Source organism: Netta rufina (assembly GCF_964035555.1).
Source record: "Netta rufina genome assembly, chromosome: 5".
Classification (NCBI taxonomy): Eukaryota; Metazoa; Chordata; class Aves; order Anseriformes; family Anatidae; genus Netta; species Netta rufina.
Genome location: NC_140128.1, coordinates 19,809,618 through 19,831,638, shown reverse-complemented (window position 1 = coordinate 19,831,638; position 22,021 = coordinate 19,809,618). Strand labels below are relative to the sequence as shown.

At 41.3% G+C, this 22,021-nt stretch overlaps 1 protein-coding gene across 1 annotated transcript; it reads right to left on the bottom strand.

Moving 5' to 3' along the window:
* Nucleotides 1-18,260: 18,260 nt before the first annotated feature.
* On the bottom strand, nucleotides 18,261-21,344 carry SPTSSA (serine palmitoyltransferase small subunit A). The gene is made up of 2 exons (XM_084288374.1): nucleotides 21,164-21,344; nucleotides 18,261-18,768 (listed from the first exon to the last, which is right to left on the bottom strand). Exons 1-2 carry the CDS (start codon nucleotides 21,264-21,266, stop codon nucleotides 18,665-18,667), a joined length of 207 nt encoding a protein of 68 aa, XP_084144500.1. The 5' UTR covers nucleotides 21,267-21,344; the 3' UTR covers nucleotides 18,261-18,664.
* Nucleotides 21,345-22,021: the final 677 nt, after the last annotated feature.

The window sequence follows — 22,021 nt, the reverse complement described above, 5'->3', positions numbered from 1 at the left end:
GTGCACAGCCAACAAACCTGCATCTCCACAGTGACACCAAAGCATAGTTTAGTCCAAACTACTGGTTTGTCAACATCAGGGTACATAACCTGACAAAAATCTGGGGGATACTCCTTCATAATCTTTTTCCCCCTTGTTGTTCAGCTTCCCTGTTAAAGACCAATCTCAGCAGCATCTTCCTCTCGGTTTCCAACCAGAGCAACCTCAGTTTTTAGAGAGGACCAAACTGCCCCCAGGCAGGGCCTTCCTTTGGCTCCACTGCCTCCTGGGACCTCACAGAGGCAGAAGAGGAGCTGTGGGGACTGGGAAGCAGAGGCTGTGCCCCCAGGCACCCCCAATCCCTCATCCCCCTGCCCAAACGCTCTGTGCAGCACCACACGCCTCACAGCGCCCATCTGGTCTGCACCTCACAGCAACCCCAAAGGGTCGGGAGTGCTCAGCACGCACAGCTCAGCTTCAAAGACCAGGCCCAGAGGAGCCACAGTCTCTGTTCAGCTGATTTATATGGGCTTGTACAAAGTTACAAAACAAGGCATTTACTCCCTCCTCATACCAAACATTTTCAGCAACAAGATTCAGCGACCTGGTTGCCCAGGCCTTCCCAGGCATTGAGGGGAAACCTCCCTCAGCACCCAAAAGCTGTGGACTGGTGTAGGCAGCCAGTAATAACCAGGAGTAATGTCATGGCAGACCAAGACACACCATCGTACTGGCATCTGCTTTGCTTACCAGCTGAGCTCCCAGGTAGTCTGTAACTAGCACCCCACGTTTCTTTCCGAACTGAAATATCTACAGCTGTAGTACAGAAAAAAATCAGCAAATAAATACAAGTGCATTGAGATCATCATTCCTGAACATCCTCAGATGTTGAGAAAGATCAAAGGGAGCTGGTTAAGCAAAGACAGAAAAGGGAGAAAAATGTTATTCAGTATAGTATGTTAAAATCAAACCAAATGAAACTGGAACATGGAAAGGATATTATCCATAAACTAAAATACCGATGTCTTTGCATCAAAAGCTTTAAAACAAAGAAAAGAGTAACCAAGCAAAAGCTTAGAAAATGTGCTGTACCACAAAACAGACTTTCCACTAGGAAAGGCATAAATTTAAAACAGTACAGAAACTGAAAAGAAAAAGAGCAAGCAAAGAGGGACAATAACAGTAAGCAGGAAGACAACAGAAAAGAGCAGTCTTGTCAATTTTCATCTTTCTAAAAACCAGGATTCTGCCTCTAAAATGCATGAAATAATTAAAAGAAAACAAAGAAAACAAAACCTGTAGGCTTTCAAGAGGCTGAAAGGTTGGTATTTTTTTTTTCCTCCTTAAGTAAAGAATGGGTTTAACCTCATTTTGTTTATTAAAGATTTTGACTGTGTGCAGAGCCTGAGCTTGGGTGTGCCTTGCTTGGCACTGAGTTGCAATATAAACAAACTCCAGCTGTGATGCATGAAAAGCCCAGGAGCAGAGGAGAGCATAACATCTCTAATTAATGTCTGTTTGGACCTAAAATGAGGCTTTGGAGACTCCAGATAAACTTTAGTACAGAACATATTTCTAATGGGAATTAGGAACTGAATAAATAAGAGTTTGTCACTGTGGAGCTCTGGGTATATTTGCAAAATGGATATGGTGATGAGATCAGACTTTTTGTCTGCAATGTGCACAGGCACAGTCATTCTTGTGTCACCTTTTTCAGTGGCAATAAATATGGCAGGTCAAGAAAAGGAGAGATGTGGAGGAGTACTGTATTTAATTTACCTTCAGGTCTACACTTTGAGCACTGCAACTATGCCTGGGTTTGACTTGAAACATAAACCACAAAGTATGGGTTCATGCCACTCTGACACAGACAGTTTTTCAATGTAGATAGGCTTTTCAAACCAAAGAGTAAAAGCATCTGAAAGCCAGATCTGAGTGGGGAAAAACAAGACCAGGTTTCCCAAACTTTCATTAAACTCACAAGCCAGAAAATAATTATAACCTTTCTGTTCTACGTGCATCACAAGAAGAAAACACTGGGAGCTCATGGTGGCTACTGGAAAGCTAAATTTGTTTGCACAAACTGTCCCCCCATCTTTGCTCCACTGTCCTCAGAGCCCAGAATTTTTCCTTCATTCCATATTCCCCTGTCAAGGATTAATATCCTGAGATAAAAGCACACTTAAAGATAGTCTATAAATTCCATATGCCTGAACTTCCAGTCAAGCCAGGATATTTGTTCTTCCTTACCAGACAATGCTACATGCTTCTGGGCTGTTTAGTTTTACCTAGGCTCTTATTAGTGTCTGCTTGCCCAGGCTTGGCCATAAGTGCTTAGATCTAGAATAAAAAAGCATCTAACTCACCACACTGTTATGCAACATACTTTCTACGCGTCAGCAAAACATCACAACAGGTCTGGCTCTCAGGCCACTGGTTTGGAGATGCAGTGACTGGGACAGACCTGCAGTGGGAGCCAGTTGTAGAAAGCAACAGGAGCTGTAGCTGATTAGGGACAGTGAGGTGATGGTGGCAATGAGTTCAGCTAACAAAGAAGGTGCTATAGAAAAAAAGATATATATATTTTTTAGCTTCCCATGCATTAGAAAACACATAAGACACCCAGACTGTATCAAAAGTGTGCTTTTGATCCACAGGTGCATATGATGTGATATATCATAGAACCAGTATGCTCACAAAGTGCAAAAATTAATTATTCAGTGACCACAAATACACATACACACTGAAGTAAGTCAAGACAATACAAAGTAATAAGCCAAAGCATAAGCATAATGCTGTAGCATTGACATCTATGAACCACCTAGCCAAAGTTGCCTGTAACAGGCTTGGCTCTAACCCAGCACTTCCAGTCAGCCAGCTTCCTGAAGTGCTCATTTTCCAGCCAGGTCACAACTTTCAGAAGTGGATTCTTCCAAACAGAAGTTAGCAAGGCTCCATGCAAGGCTCCATCTCCATTCAGAAATGCTTTGTAAACAGGAAGTTTATTTAATTCAGTTTCCTGTTTTCATCATCCCCAGATGATCGTTTCAATTACTTACTGAATGGTTCATAATGAAAACAAATAACTAATCATTAAGGTTTTGAGACACAGTACTACCAACATAATTCCTTGAAGTTCCATCAAGTGAGACATGAAGATTCAATACCAGACAATCCCATCTTTCAGGTTATAATAGTTTTCCAATATTGTATAAAATAAGACAGCCTGCACTTCAAGTCAGGATCGAATCATCCTATCAAAAGCAGGGAAAATTAAGATGTATGGATGCTTGTCACTGGCAATCATTTACTGACTATGGTAAAAGGTCTTATCTGTTCAAGGTAGAAACTAAACTTTAAAAATAACATTAGGAAAACACATTATTTTAAGAAATACTTTGATTTCTACATGCCAATGAAAGCCAAGAAGCCCATAGGAAAGACATAAAGTATCAAAAGTTATTCTATCCCTTAGAAATGCCTCTGTTCCTTGGAGTAAAGTTTTGAATAATGCTCAACTTAACATCTTGTTTCAACCAAACCTGGAACAGTTAATATCAGCACAAGAAAAGAGTGCGTGGAAATAATTTGATCAGATTATCCAACACTAGGAGAAATTTTCGTTATGCCCAAAGAGACTATGTTTACCACCAGTACAGATCTGCATGAATTAAAAACCTCTGATTGTTGTTACCTCTGATGTTTTTCCTTCTCAGTTATTCCTGGTTACCTCACAGTTCCTCAGCTGTTGCCAGGCTCCCCAGTAAGTTAGGAATTGATCTGCAATAGATGGTAAGCAGTGGTAACCTTTGTCCCTACATTTCCAGGGCATGCTCCAGCTGAACCCTTCACTTTTTGTTTGCATGCCATGGTGCCAAATGGCTAACCACAAGAGCAGAGAGTCTGCAGAAAGTACTATCATCATCATCACCAGTGGAGCACCAAGCAGGTGATAAAATGAAAGCCTAAGCTGAGTAAGTACAGGGTGGAGCTTCATATGGCTTTGAGAGGTCTGAAACAATATCACAAAGCTAATGAAAGCAAGTCCCACTCAAATGTCTCTCAAGGGAATGAAAAGAGCTTTTTCCACCCAACTACCTGAGTGCAACCTAAAGTGCAATCTAAGCTGTGAGCAGCTTTCTGGCAGCTTGCCAGAGATATACTCAGTAAGAAGTGCAGCAAATGGACTTTAATCAGAAATATATATATATATTTTAATTCTATTCTTCATCTACATTCAACATATCTAATGGTCCTCAATAAGAAGCTAAAAAAAAAACACCATCACATGGAGCTGTGCTGTTCAACCACAGACTGAACAGTCTCATACAGTACTCATAACTCAGGCTATCTGTACTCTGTGAACAGAAGGTGATATGGATGGATGGACTAGAGATCTCCAGTATCAGAGCCTTCAAATATGCACACTTCATCAGTGCTAAATTCACTTTACAGAGCCATTTACAATGAGTGCAAGAAAAATACAAATGCTTATGCACTGAGAAGAGACTTTCACTTGTCTTTCACAAATACTCAGCTCCACTTCAGTGGACTTAGTTGGTTTAAGATTTGAATTTTAAGGAGAATGAATAAGCGGTAAGTAGGCTGCACTCAGCACAACAGGAAGCGAGGTAGCACAGCGTCTCTAAACAATTCAGATGCACCAAGGTGAAATCCTGACACTGTGCATCCATGACACAAATCCCACTGACTTGAACAGGGCTGGGATTTCTCAACATTTTGACCAAAATAGATATTACTACTAATAGAAGAGTTACCTAATGCCTGCATTATTCAAAGACAGATAGAAAATTTAGAAAGAAAAGAATCGTGACAGTAGGTTTGCAGGTTTCTGTAACATGCAAGGACATGAAGACTTAACTTTCTAAGTTTCTTTACATTATAACAGATTACTAGAAGTAACCACTAGAAGGTATATCTATGATCAATAAAGCAAGTATATATCAAGCTATTACAAATTACCAGGAAAGAAAGTATATATAGTCGATAGCATAGCACCAGTCAATAGTATATCAGATAGTGAGTGTGTATGTACATATATATACATATATGAATTATATAAATACACATATAAATGTTACAGTTACTACAATGTAAAGTTGCAAATATACTTATGATTGACTACTTATATGCATATTTGTAGATTTGATATATATATATGTATGTATATATATAGTTCAAGATGTTACCTCATCAAACCAGTCCCAGAAGTGAGGCCAATAAAACAACAGACAAAGACTCATTTTGAAGATGATCTGTGTAACAGAGCTTGGAGTCTGCAAGGCATCCTCAGCAAAGGTTCCTTTTTTTTTTTTTTTTAGGAAGTCATGCAGGAAAAGGAAAAATTCCTGCAGCATGGGAAGATGTCACAGAGAGAGGCTCCATTTTGATTTTTTTAAAAAGTTATTTTTATATCACAGAGACATAAGAGGGTGTAGGACACTACCACTTATGGCAGTCATACTGCTAATTTCTCTTTTTCACCTGAAACAGCCGATAGATGATGTTTCTTATTTTCTTAGAGGAAATTTTAATTTTCCCAGACTACTATTCTGGTCTTTCAGCTAAAACAGCCAATAACTGTTGCTGATTCCTACCTTCTCAATGTTTTCCTCTTTTCCAGATGATACAGCTCCTTGTTTTTGCCCTTATCAATGATATCTCGGAATGTCTCTGGTTCTCAGGTACCCAGATGCCCTTCAAAGAGGTCAGCTGCACCTTCCCAAGGATGCTTCTGGCTCATGGGCAGGCTTGCTAGGCTGGCAGTTCTCAGGCTGGCAGGTGTTTTCTTCTGTCAATGGTTTAGCAGACATTTTCTGTTGCACTTTTTCCTATATTATAGGCAAGTCATCTTTATGGCTCCTCCCATCATGGGCTTCTCCATTTCTTAAAATCATCCAAAATAACAGGCTTTACCCCTGCCAGATTCAGCAGTTTCAAAACAACCTACAACACATTTTCTTCCAGTGGCCCCATTGAGAATCAGAATAAAATCTTCTAAATAAAAAGATAAGGTGTCACAAAAGTATCATCTGCTGCTCTAATCCATAGATTTTACACCACTGTTTCTCTCCCTACTCAATTTCTCTTCAGTTACTGGGAAAAGGGCCTTCTATCAGCAAATGTCAGAAAACCACCCAGAACTTCTCCAGAAATTGTAGACTTTGCAAATTTTGATAACTATCTGACACTTTTCCCTACCTCAATCTGCAAAGCTCCATTCTCAGCTTGAGAGAACAGCCATATTGATATAATGTGCGGATCACCTCCCTTTAGCTTCATTACTAATATTCTAAGACATTCTAAGTTGCTTCATTTTACCTCAGACATTGTATATGAGGTGTTCGCTAGGATGCCTAAGTAGCATCCCACAGAGGAAGAAGAGTGTCAAACAATATTTCATACCTCAGTGGCTGAGAGCAAGAAATGATAAAGCTTAGGCTACATGATCCATTCACTACTTATTCAGTGGCTTTATGACACATTCCATCCCCTCTTCAATAACTAATGTGAATCTCTTCCCTTCCCATCTTCTGCTCCTCCCATAACTTGGTATGGATCAGCAGTGAATTCAAGGGCTGTCCGTGGCGTCACAGGAGCACAAAGTGGAGTGCATGGCATCTAGGGAGATGTACTGACCCAAGGGCCATATGGTTTGCCACATCACTAACAAGTGAATGGCAGGGTTTCTTCTGGAGGAACAGGCACATTAAAAAGAAGAAAAATTGCTGTCTTGTTTTGAGAATGCTGTGATGTCTGGACCAGATCCAGAGTTAAACCTGCTCTGTGGTAACAGCAATGACTGAAGAAGAAAAGAAAGACAAAGATATCATGCTGAGGATTTACTGAAGTTGTGTGGATGAGGCTTCCTGTGAAAATGCACACACACCTCAATGGCAAGGTCATGCAGAGCACTGAAAGCAGTAATTGCAGGGATATAACTGCCCATACTGCTTTTGGGAGGGGAATACAGCGGGACATAGGCCTGTGAATAGCAATAATAAAAATTCTTTCTGATACAGGAGGATGGAAAAGGAACACGAGGAAGGACTGGCAGATTTGTGTTAACATAGAAGGAGGAATCAGATGAGAAATTAAAGGTGACAGCAACCAAGAAATGACAGACTGAGTGATCCCTAGGAAGGCTGAGTAAAAAGTTACCTTGTCTTGCATGTAATTTCTGTAAATTCATAAAAACTTGGCTGTTTTGAATTCTTACTTTGAGTTTAGGGAAAGTTTAGGGTGCCAGTAACTCAAATAAATTATACTGAAAACCTAAGCACAAGTGGTCCTAAAGCAGAAAAGAAGATGCATAGCAAAAAATGTAATTTAGGTAAGTTGCAAGCTGTATATTATTAAAAGGGGAAAGTGTATAGAAAACAATCTGGGTCGTGCTACTAAAGATGAGTACAAAATAATAGCAGGAGCATCTAGGGACAAAATCCGAAATAGCAAGACAAAGTCCGATGTAACTAGAAAGGGACATTAACAGGAATACTTCATTGCTTCAGGAATCGGAAATTTAGAATAGGAATTTAAAGAAAAGAAGAAAACTAATCAGAAAATGCCAAAAGTCCAAAATATTTAATACCATTATATAGGAGGTCACGCTAGAAATATCAGCAGAATGCAGATGGTTAATACTATGCCAAAAACAACAGGAAAAAAAATTACATATGGCACAGTTACTCAAGTTTTTCTAAGAAAAATATGTGAAAAGTAAATAAAATTAATGAAACTAAAGCAACAATTCACAGGTGAGTTGAATTTTTTAACCAAGCCCCAAGCAGAAGAATAAGTTATGATAACTTAGCCATCATACCTGTAGGGTATAATGTTTGTTCCAGAATAATTTTTAAAACATAAATTAACCTCAGAAGTGTTAGTGGTCATCCTGGAGAAATCAGAGAATATAGGTAACTTCTGACAGACAGAAAATCTACTGCATCCTTAACAATGAGAGGGGAAAAAAAAAAAAAAAAAAAAAAAAAAAATGGAAATTAAAAACCTGTAAACCTGTCAAGCTCATTTACCAGAAAACTAGTACAATAAATCTATACCATCTATAAACCCACTGCCCTCTACTAGAGCAGATGAACAGTAGAGAACAAGTCATACCAAACCAATCTAATTTCCTTCCACAACAGACCAATTGGCCTTGTGGACAGGGAAGAAGCAATAGATGTCAAAACTTGATTTCAGCAATGGCCTTTGATGCTACCCAACATGGCATTCTCGTAAGTGAGCTGAAGAAGCAAAGATTAGATCAAACTGCTACAGAATGGCTGCAAACATCACCAGACTCTAGTCCTAAAGGGTAGCAATCCACAGTTTCCTGTCTAAAAGGAAAGATGCATTGAACTGGATATTTCATGGATAACAGTACCACTTCCAACTTCACTCAGTGCTTTCACTAATAATTTGGGCAATTGAATAAAAACTCTGCTTATTAAATTTGCATATTACAAAGCTGGGAGAACTGCAAGTACACTGGAAAACAAAATTCAAAATAAACAAACTGGGGAAGCAATCTGGAAAAAGAGTCAAATTGAATAGTAACTTAATGTAGAGCATTGAATTTTCATAGTGATAACCAACTGAATGAATTTGGGACAGCAACTAACTGGCTAGGGAACAGCTCTTATAGGATGGGAATACAATAGATATCAATCAGAAGGCAAGTCAACATAATGCCACTGTGGAAAAGGCAAATATCAGCCAAAGCTGTATGAAAAGGATTATTTCATGTGTCTTTCAGAATAAAATCTTTCAGTTTCAGTTGATGCTGATAAGGCCTCAGCTGAGATAGCGTCCAGTTTCAGAAAAGATTTGAGAAATTATTTGAGGCAGTTTAGCTTATAGAAGATTGTTAAATCCCCACCTCATCCTTCCAGCCTTTGAGGATGTAAAAACATGTTGAAAATATAAAATAAAATAAAATAAAATAAAATAAAATAAAATAAAATAAAATAAAATAAAATAAAATAAAATAAAATAAAATAAAATAAAATAAAATAAAATAAAATAAAAGGAACAATCAGTCATCTTCACACATAATGTACAGGACAGGTAGGAAAAAGCTTAAATGGAAGCAGGATTGTGGTTAGAGATGACAAAATCATACAGCCCCACCCCAGAGCAGCTTACCTGCTTTGTTCATTTATTTGTGTATGCATATGATGAATATGAAAAGCATCTTGAAAGACAGATACACAAGGACAAGAATAATTGGAAGACCCTTTGGCTCTCGAAACTGCTGACCCACTGATGATCATGAAAACTGATTATCTTCCCTTCAGAACTGCATTCCTTTTTGTAGTACTAACAGTCCTGAAAATGAATCTCTAATTGGAGCAGAGCTCTGCAAAACCACACAGCTGGGAACATCTGGGGGAATCAGCTGTTTCCTTTCCACCAGAGCTGATTCCCACTCTTGCTGACCACATGTTAGCAGGAAACGTCCTCATTAAGGGGCACTGCTTGGGGTGTCTTTGGTTGATGGCTTCATGAGGAGGGAGAAGGCTGATCTGAGCTAGAAGCCTTAAACTTGCAGCTCACTTAAAAATGTAGCAGCTTGACATTTGTAATCCACTTGACATTCTGGCTTGTTATACCAGTACATCAAGCTGGTCTGACAAACAGGCTAATTAAACAGAGAGCAGTAACTACTTTCGCAAACTTCACCCACAACGTAGGGGTGAGCTCTAATTCCTTGAGTGCTGCCACTCAAGACATAAGTCACCGTGTTTAGAGTTGTTGCCAGGGGTTGCGGGGTTCAGACGTGGTTACCTTGACATACCAGTTGAGTTGCCACCAGGAAACCTGTCTCATTCCCACAGTGAAATTTTCAATCAGGTGTAAAGCAAATCTGAGAAGTAGCACACATGGGACCAAACACACAGTGTGGATTGTGGGATGCCTAGCCTGAAATGTGCTAAAAAGGAAGGTATAGCCTCCCTGATAATCTTCTAAATTCATTCAGATGTGAAAACAGGGGCTGGAAGCTGGGTCTCCCCAAGTGAGTGTCCATATTCATTTTAGCAACACAGCCAAAGCTGGTGCCAGCTTCAGCTAGCAAGGCTAACCATGTTGCTTACTCCTGAGACTGGACATGGTGACAACAGAAATGCAAGTTACACTGATCCTTGGTTTTGCTGAGATCTCAGAGCCCTTAAAGCCCAAAGATGCTAAAAATTTGCCTCCAGCAAGAGCAGCTCCCGCCCGCTCCTTTCACCTACTGCAAAAGGACACAAAATGAAGGTCTCATCCCCGAATGAAGGCTCCTAAGTAGCATTTTTAAGTATTCTGACACCTACAAAAAGCTCTTTAAGTTCTTTATGGAGTTTTTTTTCTTGTTGATGAAAATCCAGGACAGTGAGACAAAGTATTCCATTTTAATAATTTGTCTTAACCACACATCATTCAGGAATTCAGAAAAGAATATCTACAGAAATCCTGCAATAAATAAAAGGAAAGAAAATAACTGCAAAAGCAGTCTTGCTTTCTCTGGTTTACAGTTTCAGGCCTTTCATGAGAACAATCAGCTCTCATAAATAAGCAATTTTCAAGTTCCACAGGGAACAGCTTCAAACTGAATTAGTGGAAATCAGATTCTTCTTTCTGCTCTCTCCCAGAACCAATACTTCACAGAAAACAGAGACATTACGATTTCTTAATAACGAAGTCGTTCATGACAATGACACTGCCTCTGGTACAAAAGTCCATGACTGTGGATAAGGATGAATTAACCTTTGACCCTGGTGGCTAACACAGGAGCCACATCACATGTATTTTGAGGAAAAAAAAGTCACTGAGATGTTGTACCAACAATAATAAAATAAAGTACAAGTCCATAAGACAGCTATTCTGAAAACCGAGCTAATAAGAAGGAAAAGAAATCTGCCCAACTCACAAGCTGTTCTGTTTTACAGGAAACAGACTTTAATTTATTGCAGTGCATGCCTTTCCTGACCTTTTTTTCCTCAGTTCCAGCTCAGAAGATAGTGCTTTCTATTCTGTTGGGTTTGGTCTTATTAACTATAATTTTTATTGACTTATAGCAGCATTGATGGAAATACAATGTTGTAAAGATCATCTTGGGACCGTGTCACCACTGCTGTCTCAGTACTCTCACTGTATTTTCACTCTGTCATCCTATCAGTTAACTGTTGGGGCTCTGAACATTCCTCCTCAGGCCTGCAGCTTGAGTTGCTGTTATATTCCATGTGAATTTTTGGGATGGTTCCTTCACCTGGAAACTGCTCCTTCTTATATCCCTTCCTTTCTAACCACCCCATCAAAGCTGACCTTTTCCATTGTCTGTAAAGAATGACAGAAAAGTTGGTTCAAACAGACGAAGTAGGCCCATGATCTTCAGGCTTGTGACATGTTAGGTATTGGTAGAAACTTGACCCTCTTCACCCTCATTGCCAGGTGGTCTGCCACAGACCCCTGCCACAGCATGGTGAGCATTTCAATATCTTGTTTTCCTCCATTATCGCAACGTCGGTGCTTTACCTTTGGTAACCTCAGTCTCCAACTGTCAAAACACACACATTAACTCAGCAGGTGAAACAAAATGGCCACAAATCAATTGCTGGGTCCCCTATCTGTGTTTCCTCTGGTGTCTGCTGTCCTTATAACCCAGGCCTCAAATAATCCGAGAAAGCATACAGCAGAACAAACCACAGTAATGCACAGTGCAGAGGGTTTACCAGTAGCTGAATGAAGAGGTCTGACGTTGCTGCAACATCAGGCAAAAGAAGTTTTCCAAATGGGACTCCTTCGTGCAGCAGGTAGACATTCATTGAACCAGTATAGCACAGGATGCGTATATTCTGGCTTTAAAAGGATTATTACCATCATCAATCAATTTACCACCAACCAGCACACCATTTGCTCCCCAGATTGCAGTCACCAGCCAAAGACTGAAACTCTTGGACTATGCCAGCCACTCATCTAAGCCTCATGACTTTCCAAAGATACAAGACAGAGCATTTGTGAGCACATATGCACATCACATTTAGCAGGAGCAGTACTGAAAACCGAGATGTCATGCAGATGCATACAGGCTGTCCACCTCATGCAATGCTGCACTGTGTGGAGATGAAAGCCGGCATCTCTGTGTGCTTCAGCTTGTTCAGGATTCCTCACACACCCTTTTACTCTCTTCAGCATTAAGATGACTTCATATAACTATTTCCAAGGAAATGCAGAGCGTCGCACAAATCCTTCTGCAGTGCACTTTCGGATCTCAGCATCAGGTGCCATCACATTGCAGGCGTAACCTGCAGCTGCACCCAGCCTGGAAAGCCTCACTTCCACAGAAACTGCCTCCTATTCCCTGAGGATTTATAGTTTCTTCATTTTCCAGTGGAGACCACTTTCCCATTTGGTTAGACACCAGGAATTCAGCGGATCCTATGGACCCTAATCCTACGGTCTACAACAGATAAATCATGCATGTTATACTCTGTCAATCTGATTTGAGCACTACATTTTTGTCTAGCCTACTGGAATACTGTACTACACAGGATATGTGTTGAAGGCTTTTTTTTTATTATTTATTTTGAACAATATTAATGAACAAGAAAGATTTTCATACTCATCCACTAAGCTAACCCTGAGTTTGGAAACTATCTGGTAATTCTGACTGAAATTCAGCAAGTACTACCAAAGCATATAATTTTTTCTAGTCCTGGCATGCAATACTCTGGGCTTTTTCTCCAAAATGATAATTTTGAGTCAGTAATATGACATAAGCAGAGGAACAAGCTGTTATAGATCTGGTATCGGTAACTAGACATCCAAAGCCACACTTGGTCTGAATTTGACTAGATCCTGATCCTCAGATGAGCAGACATCACAATCCCATAATGGCAGAAAGAATATTATGCAAAGCCACCTTCCAGAATTTCATAGTGTTACTGGTGTGTATTAAGCAGCAACATTCAAAACCATATTCTGAAGCATCCATTTCTTGCTTTTTGAAATATATGAATCAAAAACAACTTGAATGAAAAACAATCCAAATGAAAAAGAGAACAACAGCTAACTATACAGAAGCAGAAGAGGAACACAAGCATTGCCCAGAGGATTTTTGGTTTAAATTCCTACGTGATCATGAATAGTTAGTTTTTTTTCCCCTAAATAGACCCTAAAAAAAAGCAAACAAATTTCACACCAAATAAGATCAATCATCACCAAGACGACTCCTTTCCCCCAAAGACTTCTTCTGAGGGTGATGTAGTATGCCATTTCCTCATCTTGAAATATGGGCCTCAAATATAGTGCCTATCTCACATTGCTGGGAGCACAAAATGCAGGATGTGCCGAGACAATTTCACCTGCAGATGAGTGTGCAAACAAACAAACAAACAAAAAAGCATCATACTTGATATTGTAACTATACAAATATTGGTGATGTGTTGATTATGTTAGGTCCAATTTTCAAAGATAACTTAGAGCAGGGAGTTTGGGGCATCCTTCTAGTGCTAGCAGGTACCTTTATGGCATGAAGGATCTCCAACCCACACGTGGCTACACGTCCACAGTCCAACCATGCAGCTCAAGAACCAGGGTGCTATTATCACCTCTTAAAACAACTCTTCTGCAACTAAAAGTTCTTACCTTGGTAACTGCTATATTTACATGAGTAATTTACTTTTTCATCTGGTAAATTTGGGGGTTCAACACCAGTATCAGCTTCAGATTGTGTCAAATTTCAACACAGCCACCTGAAAACAAGATTATGCTTTCTGTTGAGGGAAATAACCCCCACATTTTTTCCAAACACTAGAAACATCCATTCTGCGAGAGCTGAAGCTCCCCAGAAACCAAAAGCCTTGTAAAATAATTTTCATTCCCCAGTTCACCCTGACATTTGTCCAAAGACAAACAAAATTTTCATTTTCAGCCTCTCGTTTGATGTTATTCCATCATATGTCCCTATGATTTCACATAACGAGCCAAGTTTAGATTAGAATCACAGTAACTCATTTAAAAATTCCTCCAGAATGAAGAAGGCAATTAGCGGAGGGCCCTCTCTGCATAGGAAAGTGGAATAAGTCTTTAAATAAAAAGTCATTAACAGACTGAAAAGCACCATGGAGCTACTTGCATCTGGAGCCACACAGCACTACGATCTGGGCAACAGCAAAACATGAAGTACTGTTGTGGGTGTAAAACAGAGCCCCTGATATTTTAAAGGCCTCTTTGCAAAATAAAGTGTGCTTCTATGCACTCTTATTTAAGGTCTAAATACCAGATCCATAAACAGATGCAGCTCATCAATTGTACACGTGTATCATCTTAGTTGCTATTAAAATAAGCACTACCACCAACAAAATGAAAGCCTAGCCAATGCTTTTTACACCTTAAAGCTGTTTTTTTGTTTGTTTGATTGCTTTTTTGATGGTGGTTTATTTTTTGTTGTTGTTTTTGTTTTGCTTTTTTTTTTTCTTGGGGGGTGGTGGTGGTGTTTTTTATTACAAGAACCCCACTCACAAACAAGCCAAACTGTAAAGCATGTGCTCTAGACTGGCTCAAGGAATCCACAAAGCACCACAAAGTGATTCACCAGGAAAACCACCTCAGGACAGCCTGACTTCCAGCCAAGACCGCCTCCCAGCATTTTACATTGTGTTAAGCATTCAGTGATAAGATGTTGCATAAGGTAATTCCCCGTTCTGCTTCGCTGGAAGCACTTGGGGCATTTGAGAAATACACACGCTGCCATTGCAAAAGTATTGTGAAGAGATAACTTGATATTACTGATACTTTAGAAATTGGATCAGGGTTTGAATATCTCAGGGAGAGTAGCTGGTCATCGTTTCTCAGACTTCGATCACGCTGTGACAGTTTAGACAGATGGAGGATCTTGTGCTGATGTACTGATTTTGATATACTGAATTTGGTAAGAAAAGCAGAGGTGTGTCTGCTGTGATCCCACTCTGGGATATTTCAGATCTAGAATTTATTTGTCCCCAATACATGGAGAAAAAGCTTGATCAAGTTCTGGACTGTAATGCCAGATTTTCTCCTTTAAACCACCATTACATACACACATGCCCACAAAAGACAGCAGCTACAGCAGCTATTGTGCTCAGCGATGACTCTGCTTAAGGCTGACCATAGCAGATCCAACAGAGAAACAATGGAAATGACACAGAAAGCTGTACGCTTTTGTCTTTAGAACAAATAAACAAAAAACCCCACTAGTGTTTCTTGCTAAATTTTAGCGAGAAAGTCTTGCTTTAGGATTCTCAAGTGTTTTCCTTCACAAGTTACTTAAGATCCAGAAAACAACAGCCTTTATATCCAAATTAAGTGCTACACAATAATCACACAACCACCAAAGACATTAAAAGTGAATATGATCATGGGATCAGACTAGACCCCATGAACTTAGAAAAGTATCTTTGAGGAAGAAGTTAAAAGAAGATATTGTCTACCAGTAGGGAATCCAATTCATTGCTCTATTTAAGGGGAAAAAAAAAAAAAACATCATTTTAAAGACCATGATGGTTATGGAAATTATGCATTTATATCTATATCTATATCTATAGATAGATAGATAGATATCTATGTATGTATAACGATTGACCCAGGACATACATACAAACCCACATGCATGTGCACACATGTCCCAGACCTGCTCCTGGCTTGATTTTTTGCCGCAGTTTCCTCCTGTGGCTACAGCAGCCCCCACTCCAAAGGCTCTTGATGATGTCTCTGTGGGATCCAGCCTGTACCTGGCAGGCCCCCCAGCAGAGCTGACCACAGGAGCAGGTGGGCAGGGGGCACCCAGCTGGCTGTCAGCAGCTGGTGTCTGATGGAGCCGGTGTTATCAGAGGTGCTGTGACACAGCTGGTACATTCTTAAACATGTTCTAGGTGACTCAAGCTAGACCCCAAGAGCTGTTACTAGTCTAAACTTTCCCAAGTTTATCTAAAACACCAATGTCTGGGTTACTATCCCTTGAAAACAAAAGCATAATTGACCAGCTGCCTCCAAAAGGTATTTAAGGTGTCTTCAAGATCCACCTTGCACAGAAAAATCTTACAAGTACATAACATGAAGGATTTGATCCCTCAGCTAACATGGCAATAAAGCAGTCTGCAGTAGGAAAACAACTTGGTAGCCTTATGATTCATTTATTATTCAAATTTAACCATGAATTAACCCCCTACCACCATCCTTACTTAACAAACACCTTACTCAGCTTCATAATTATCCCACCTTGAACCATCACTACGTCAACTTTAGGAAAATCACATTGCAGATACCTCCTTCCAGAGATACAACATAAAGTATTTTATTAATGAAATTATTTCATCTTTAACAAAGTATTTGAAATCTAAAACAGTCCAAGGCTTCTAGGAGATTCTTGATTTATAAGTAAAAAGAGAACTGCTGAAAATGACTCCTCAAATTAGCAAATTGAATCCAAGTACAGTATCGATCGGGCCCACTCCAACACAATGCAAGTGTTTAGACTCTGGTTACTCTTTTTTTCCCCACAACGAAAAGCAGACAGCTAATAAAAGTCAGTATACAAAAGCCCTTTTATAAAACCCTTTGCAATTAAAAATCACATTTAAGGTTCACAATGCTGCAGCAGGGGAGGGCTGTCCCCTACCCCCACACACAACTACAGCCCTCGCTCAGCAGTAGATTTGTCTCAGCCACAATGGCAGCTCACAAAGAAACATCCCAGTACCGATTTAACCCACAGACAGCAGCAAGTTGCGCTACTCTACTTCAAAACGAATACATTAACTATTCATTAGCTCCATATACATATATTTAAAATACTATGTACATGTCTGGATACACTTTTAAGGAAACACTGAACTGCCCACGCTTGCATAGCCAGTTTTTAATGAGCAAAGGCAGGATCACGTGCCTGCGGTCTCTGATTCGGCCTTACCCAATCAATAACACCATCGCTTGGGCAGGGATGCTTGGGCATCCCTCTCGGCAGACACAGGCTAAGTGGCAGATGGCATTTTTGTCTCCAAGACACAACCAAGGCTTGCGTTTAGCTGTTTAGGTACTTTTCGTAAGAAATTCCACCCTTAAGCAAGGCACTAATTTAGTGGGAGACCTCTACCGACTGCAGTAAAGCTTCGGTGCACCTAAGGAGTTGAAGGCCCACTGCTTACAGCTTCAGGATGACGATGGGGTTTTCAGAGATACACAAAGCACTTAAATGGAAAAGATTTGTTTTCCTATCGGTGTACTTTCCAGAAAACTATATAAACCTAGAGCATGGTATCTTTCTAGAACAGTTTAGTTGTACAACTTGGGTATAATTCTTGATTTCCAAACAAGTTGCATAAAAGATATAAATGCTTATTATTACTGGGCATTAAAATCACAATTTTTTGGTCAAGTACCAGTTTGTGTTTTGTTTTTGTTTGTTTGTTTGTTTTTTAAGTTTGAAGAAAAGTAAGCAGTATTCAGAAACACATTAACTTCTCAATGAAAAGTTTGGCATCCAAGCTCTGCTTTTAAAGTTTTATTTTTTAAACAACAACAAAAAAAAGTCCTCCACTTAAGAAAGTTAGGTTGTTACCACCATACATATCAGAATACAAAACTGAAAAAAATCCCTATTAAAAAAAGAAAAAAGGCAGGACTTCAGCCAAGTATTCAGCTACTTATTGCTGTAGTTGTAACTCGAGTCCATTTAAAACCCTATGTTTTGGTCATCTGTAGCGAGAACACATTTGGAACACTAGCAGCAATAGAAAACCCCCTTAAAACACAGACAGGTACACTGTTGAGTGAAAATCAGCAGAAACCATCGCCATTGGAACATAACAAAGAATTATGTAAAAGTACAATTTAATTGGTAGCTAGAAAAGGTGTTGATTTAAAGTACTGTCCCAAAGCTTTACGTGGGCCTATGTGAGTGAAGAAAATTTCTTTTGTTCCCACTATGAAAAGACCACAACCCCAGCGCTTCTCAAACATAATGAATGCAGCCTCCGCTCTGCCTCAATGCTTTCTCCCTCCCACCCTCCTCCAGCAGGTGAAATACAGAAACAAAATAATTGCTAATTCCAAATTCAGGTGATATGCACAAACACACTGTTGAACAAAGTTTGGACAAGAAAACAGTACACCTGAGTTCAGTCATACAAACTAATTTTTTGTAAATAGTGTTAGACGAATATATCCATGTCTCTAATATGAATCTAGATGTATTTTCTTACAAAACGCATTGATAGAAATATCCAGGCAAATGCATACCATACAATAGCAAAAGCTTTAAGCCCCATTTAATAAGATGACTTTCTGATTAAAAATAGAAGGCAATTAAGATTTACTCAAAATTACAATTAAGAAAAGCTTTCACAGTGCAATGTTGAAACTGTCACAAAGTTAAGAAAATACTGATATCAAAGTACAATCACAATGTTAAGGTAGACAAAACTACTATACAAGGGCAAATCTTGTAAAATCAAAAGGAATGAACACAACATAGGGGACACCTCACGTCCCTGCTCTACATAGCTCATTTCCTAGTCTGCAGAATCCTCATTGTGTCTTTCTTTTTTTTTTGACATCGGCAGAAGTCTCGTTAAAACTAAGAGATTCATTCTTCTTTGTAGACCAGATTTCAGAGCATGATTACTTCTTGAAAGTACGTTCTTCATCACTGCACAATTTCAAAGTAGTGCAATATTGCCATGATGTGCTGAGGCATGAACACATAGCCCGTGTACAGTGCCATTCCAACGATGGAAACCAGCATCGAATCTGAGTCACAGTTAAGGAAGAAAGCATTTGAAACAAAGTGCCTTACAAGTCACATAAGCATAGCATTGTATCTTTCCTGTTAACTATCTTACAAAGTTGTATTTTTAAAATACAGTGTGTCAACTGCATTCAACAAATACATCTGTAAAAGAAGCAACAGAAAACTGACAACAAGAACACTTGGTAGGAGCAAGTGACGAGCTGCACTGTGGTAGGAAGCCTCAGGGAACTGAGAATGGGCAAAAAGCTCAACTTGTGTGTTGCCTGACAGTACTTAGAACAAAAAATCTGCTGGGGTAATGAAAAATACGAGTAACGTTGTGACAAGCACCTTCCTAGTTATTTTAGCCACAAAGCCTCAGAGGATCAGCGTTGGAGTAAAGTTGTGCATTTAAATAAAGAGATACTCATTAGTACTTTACTATAGCAGATCTGCAAAACAAGCCTCACATGAAGACACCTGCTAAACAATCTCAAGATGCCCACTTTGTTAGTTGAAGTCCAAATCAGGACCTTTTGTAGAAAGTCAGATGGCAGGAGTATAGCTTATAATATACATGTACCACTAGACCGTCTCTGGGATTCTCAAAGCTTTATCTACAGAAATCATGGCACCAGACTATTGAAGGATCGCATCATTCAAAGTTTAAGACTTCAGAAATTCAAAAGTAGCACACTCAATTAATAACAGCCTCTTGATTTCAACCACCTACCAGCAGAGATTCAGTAAGCTTAGACAGAAACACTACGAAGGGCTCTGAAGATTAACAAACAAGATAACACTGGATAACAGTACTCAGTTTCCACAGGTGAAATCAGAGGAGCTGCGCATGCTCCCTAACTTTGAGAAATCAAGTTACCTCAGCACGTGTGTTACAAAGGCTTTGTCACTGACTTCCCCATGACAGAGTGGAGATATTCATTGTGCTTATTAGAGCGTACTAGCTTCTGGGTGTATTTTTAGTCCCAGAAGATTGCACAACGCGAGACACTAAAATGAAGGTCAGCCCATAAATCCACGCTTCAGCACCAGCGCTCGCAGTGACTCCAGAGCACAAGGAGCTGGCGACACACACGGGAGGTCGGCGCACCCTCAGCTCCCAAGGCCACTGCATCGGTGCGGCGTCCCCACGGCACCTGGCAGGCCTGGCCCAGCCACACCGAAACCACCCAGTTTGGGGGCAAAAACAGTTCTGCTGAACTAAGATCGCAAACGATACTTGGGGCACGTAGGACATTTTTAAATTAAGCAGCAATTGCTTCCCTGCAACATGAGCATTTGATAAAAATATGTGAACACGCATACACACCTTCCATTTGCTTAAATATCTTGCCCAAGTTAAAAAGATGTATAGTTAATGCAAAAGGAAAAAAAAATACATATTAATGACTGATCTACTTGCAAGGGAAGCAATAATGGAGGATTTTTCACTGATCCAGACATAGCATAAACAGAGGAAGGTACTTTAGTCAGGAACGTTTTGGGTTTTTTTTATAATTAAGAGCTGCTACCTAAACAATCGTGTGCAGCAAGTCTATAAATACAAGAACAAATAAATAGTAGGTTATCTCCACTTTTACAAACTGTACACAGGAAAAACTAATCTCATCACACAGCCGTAACCTGGGAAACCACTTTTATGTAAGGAGAGCCAGTTCCTTTACAACTGACCAGAAAAAGCAGCCTTGCGCTACAACTAACACGAGATGTTGGGTGTAAGCAACGTTAATGTTTTGGTTAATTTGTCTCTTTGCCTCTTGACATTAACCGGAGGCGGCTCGGGGTCATTCACGCCAGACATCCTTTTAACCCAGGACCAAAACGGACACACTGAAGAGAAGCACTTGCGATGCCACAACAACACTTGAGGGGATGCACTGCCTGCGTGGGAGAGCTGGCTGAAGAAGCTAACCTTGGAGTAGTTTTTACACAGGTGCCTTCACGTTAGCGTCTGTCAGCCTCTTCCACTCCAAGCAAGACAAATTCGGCAGCTCGAGGATCGAGCACTCTTCCACGAAATCGCCGTGTGACGAAGCGCGACCAGGACGCGAGGCAGCTCGGCGGCGCGCACACCCACTCGGCGAAAACACGCGCACGGATGGAGTCGCGGAAGGCTCGTGCTAACCAGAACCCTCGGCGTTCCGGCTTACAAGCCAGGAAAAAAATAATACCAGAATAATAAAAACACACAAAGGAGACCCAACTCCCGACAGACACGGCCCCGGGCAGCAGGCAGGGCAGCGGCACGACGGGGACCGCCCGGCTCCGGCGGCGCCAGCCCCCGCCCGCTGCCCGCTGCCCGCTGCCCGCTCCCCGAGCCCGGCTCCCGGCTCCCGGCTCCCCGCTCCCCACAGCCGCCCGGCAGGCCCGGCGCCGCCGCCGTTAGAAGGATACTGAAGACGGTGCGCTCCCAGGGCTCCAGCATGTAGAGCGCGGTGACCAGCAGGTACTGGTAGTACAGCCACGACATCTGCTTCCAGGCCGAGCCCAGCGCCATGGCGCGCACCGCGCTCTCCCCGCCCGCCGCTGGCTCCGCGCCGGGCCCAGGCCGAGCGGTGACGGGGGGCGGTGGCTGCCCGGGACCCGCCCTCCCGCCGCCGGCGCCGCCGAAGGGCCCGGCCCCGCCGAGGCCCGGCCCCGCGCCCCGCCCGGGCGCCCGCTGCCCTCCGGGGCCGGGCGGCCCGAAATGGAGGCGCCGGGCACGGCCCCGGCCGTGAGGTGGCGGCGCAGCGGGGGCGCCGTCCCCGGCAGAGCAACCCCGGGGGCCGTGGAGCGCCCAGATCAACGAGACCTCCAAATCCGACAGCGCTGGGTGTCCAGGCTAATCCCACAGGAATGGGAAAAATAAAAGCTGCTAGGGATCAACTTTGTACCGCAACTGTTGCTAACTTTGCACTTCTGTAAGGCTAATGTGGCCACACACCAGAGGGTGTTACAACCAACCCCGACTGCTATTTGGCTTCAGATACAGAAAAACTCGGAGATTGGCCTGGGACTGCATGATTTGAAAAGCCATTGACAACCTAGTTTAGAAGGCCCCCATCTAGTTTAAATGAAAAACCTGGTAAAAAGGGACACACACGGAAATCGGGCACTGTGACTAAGCTGAGCACAAGGTGCAACCTCTAGGCACCGGGGCCAGGCCACCAGCCAAGACCTCCCTCACAGGCCAAGCGCGTGCACCAGATATGGGAAGCTGATACCAACCCAGTACAACCATCCTGCTTAAATCCATTTTAGATTATGTCACTG

Bases quoted from the DNA above. Each gene is read 5' to 3' on its own strand.
- SPTSSA (XM_084288374.1), bottom strand. From the start codon at position 21,266: ATGGCGCTGGGCTCGGCCTGGAAGCAGATGTCGTGGCTGTACTACCAG. The intron at 18,769-21,163 runs GTATCCTTCTAA...ACTGTGACTCAG, and splicing joins CTGGGAGCGCACCGTCTTCA to ATTCGATGCTGGTTTCCATC.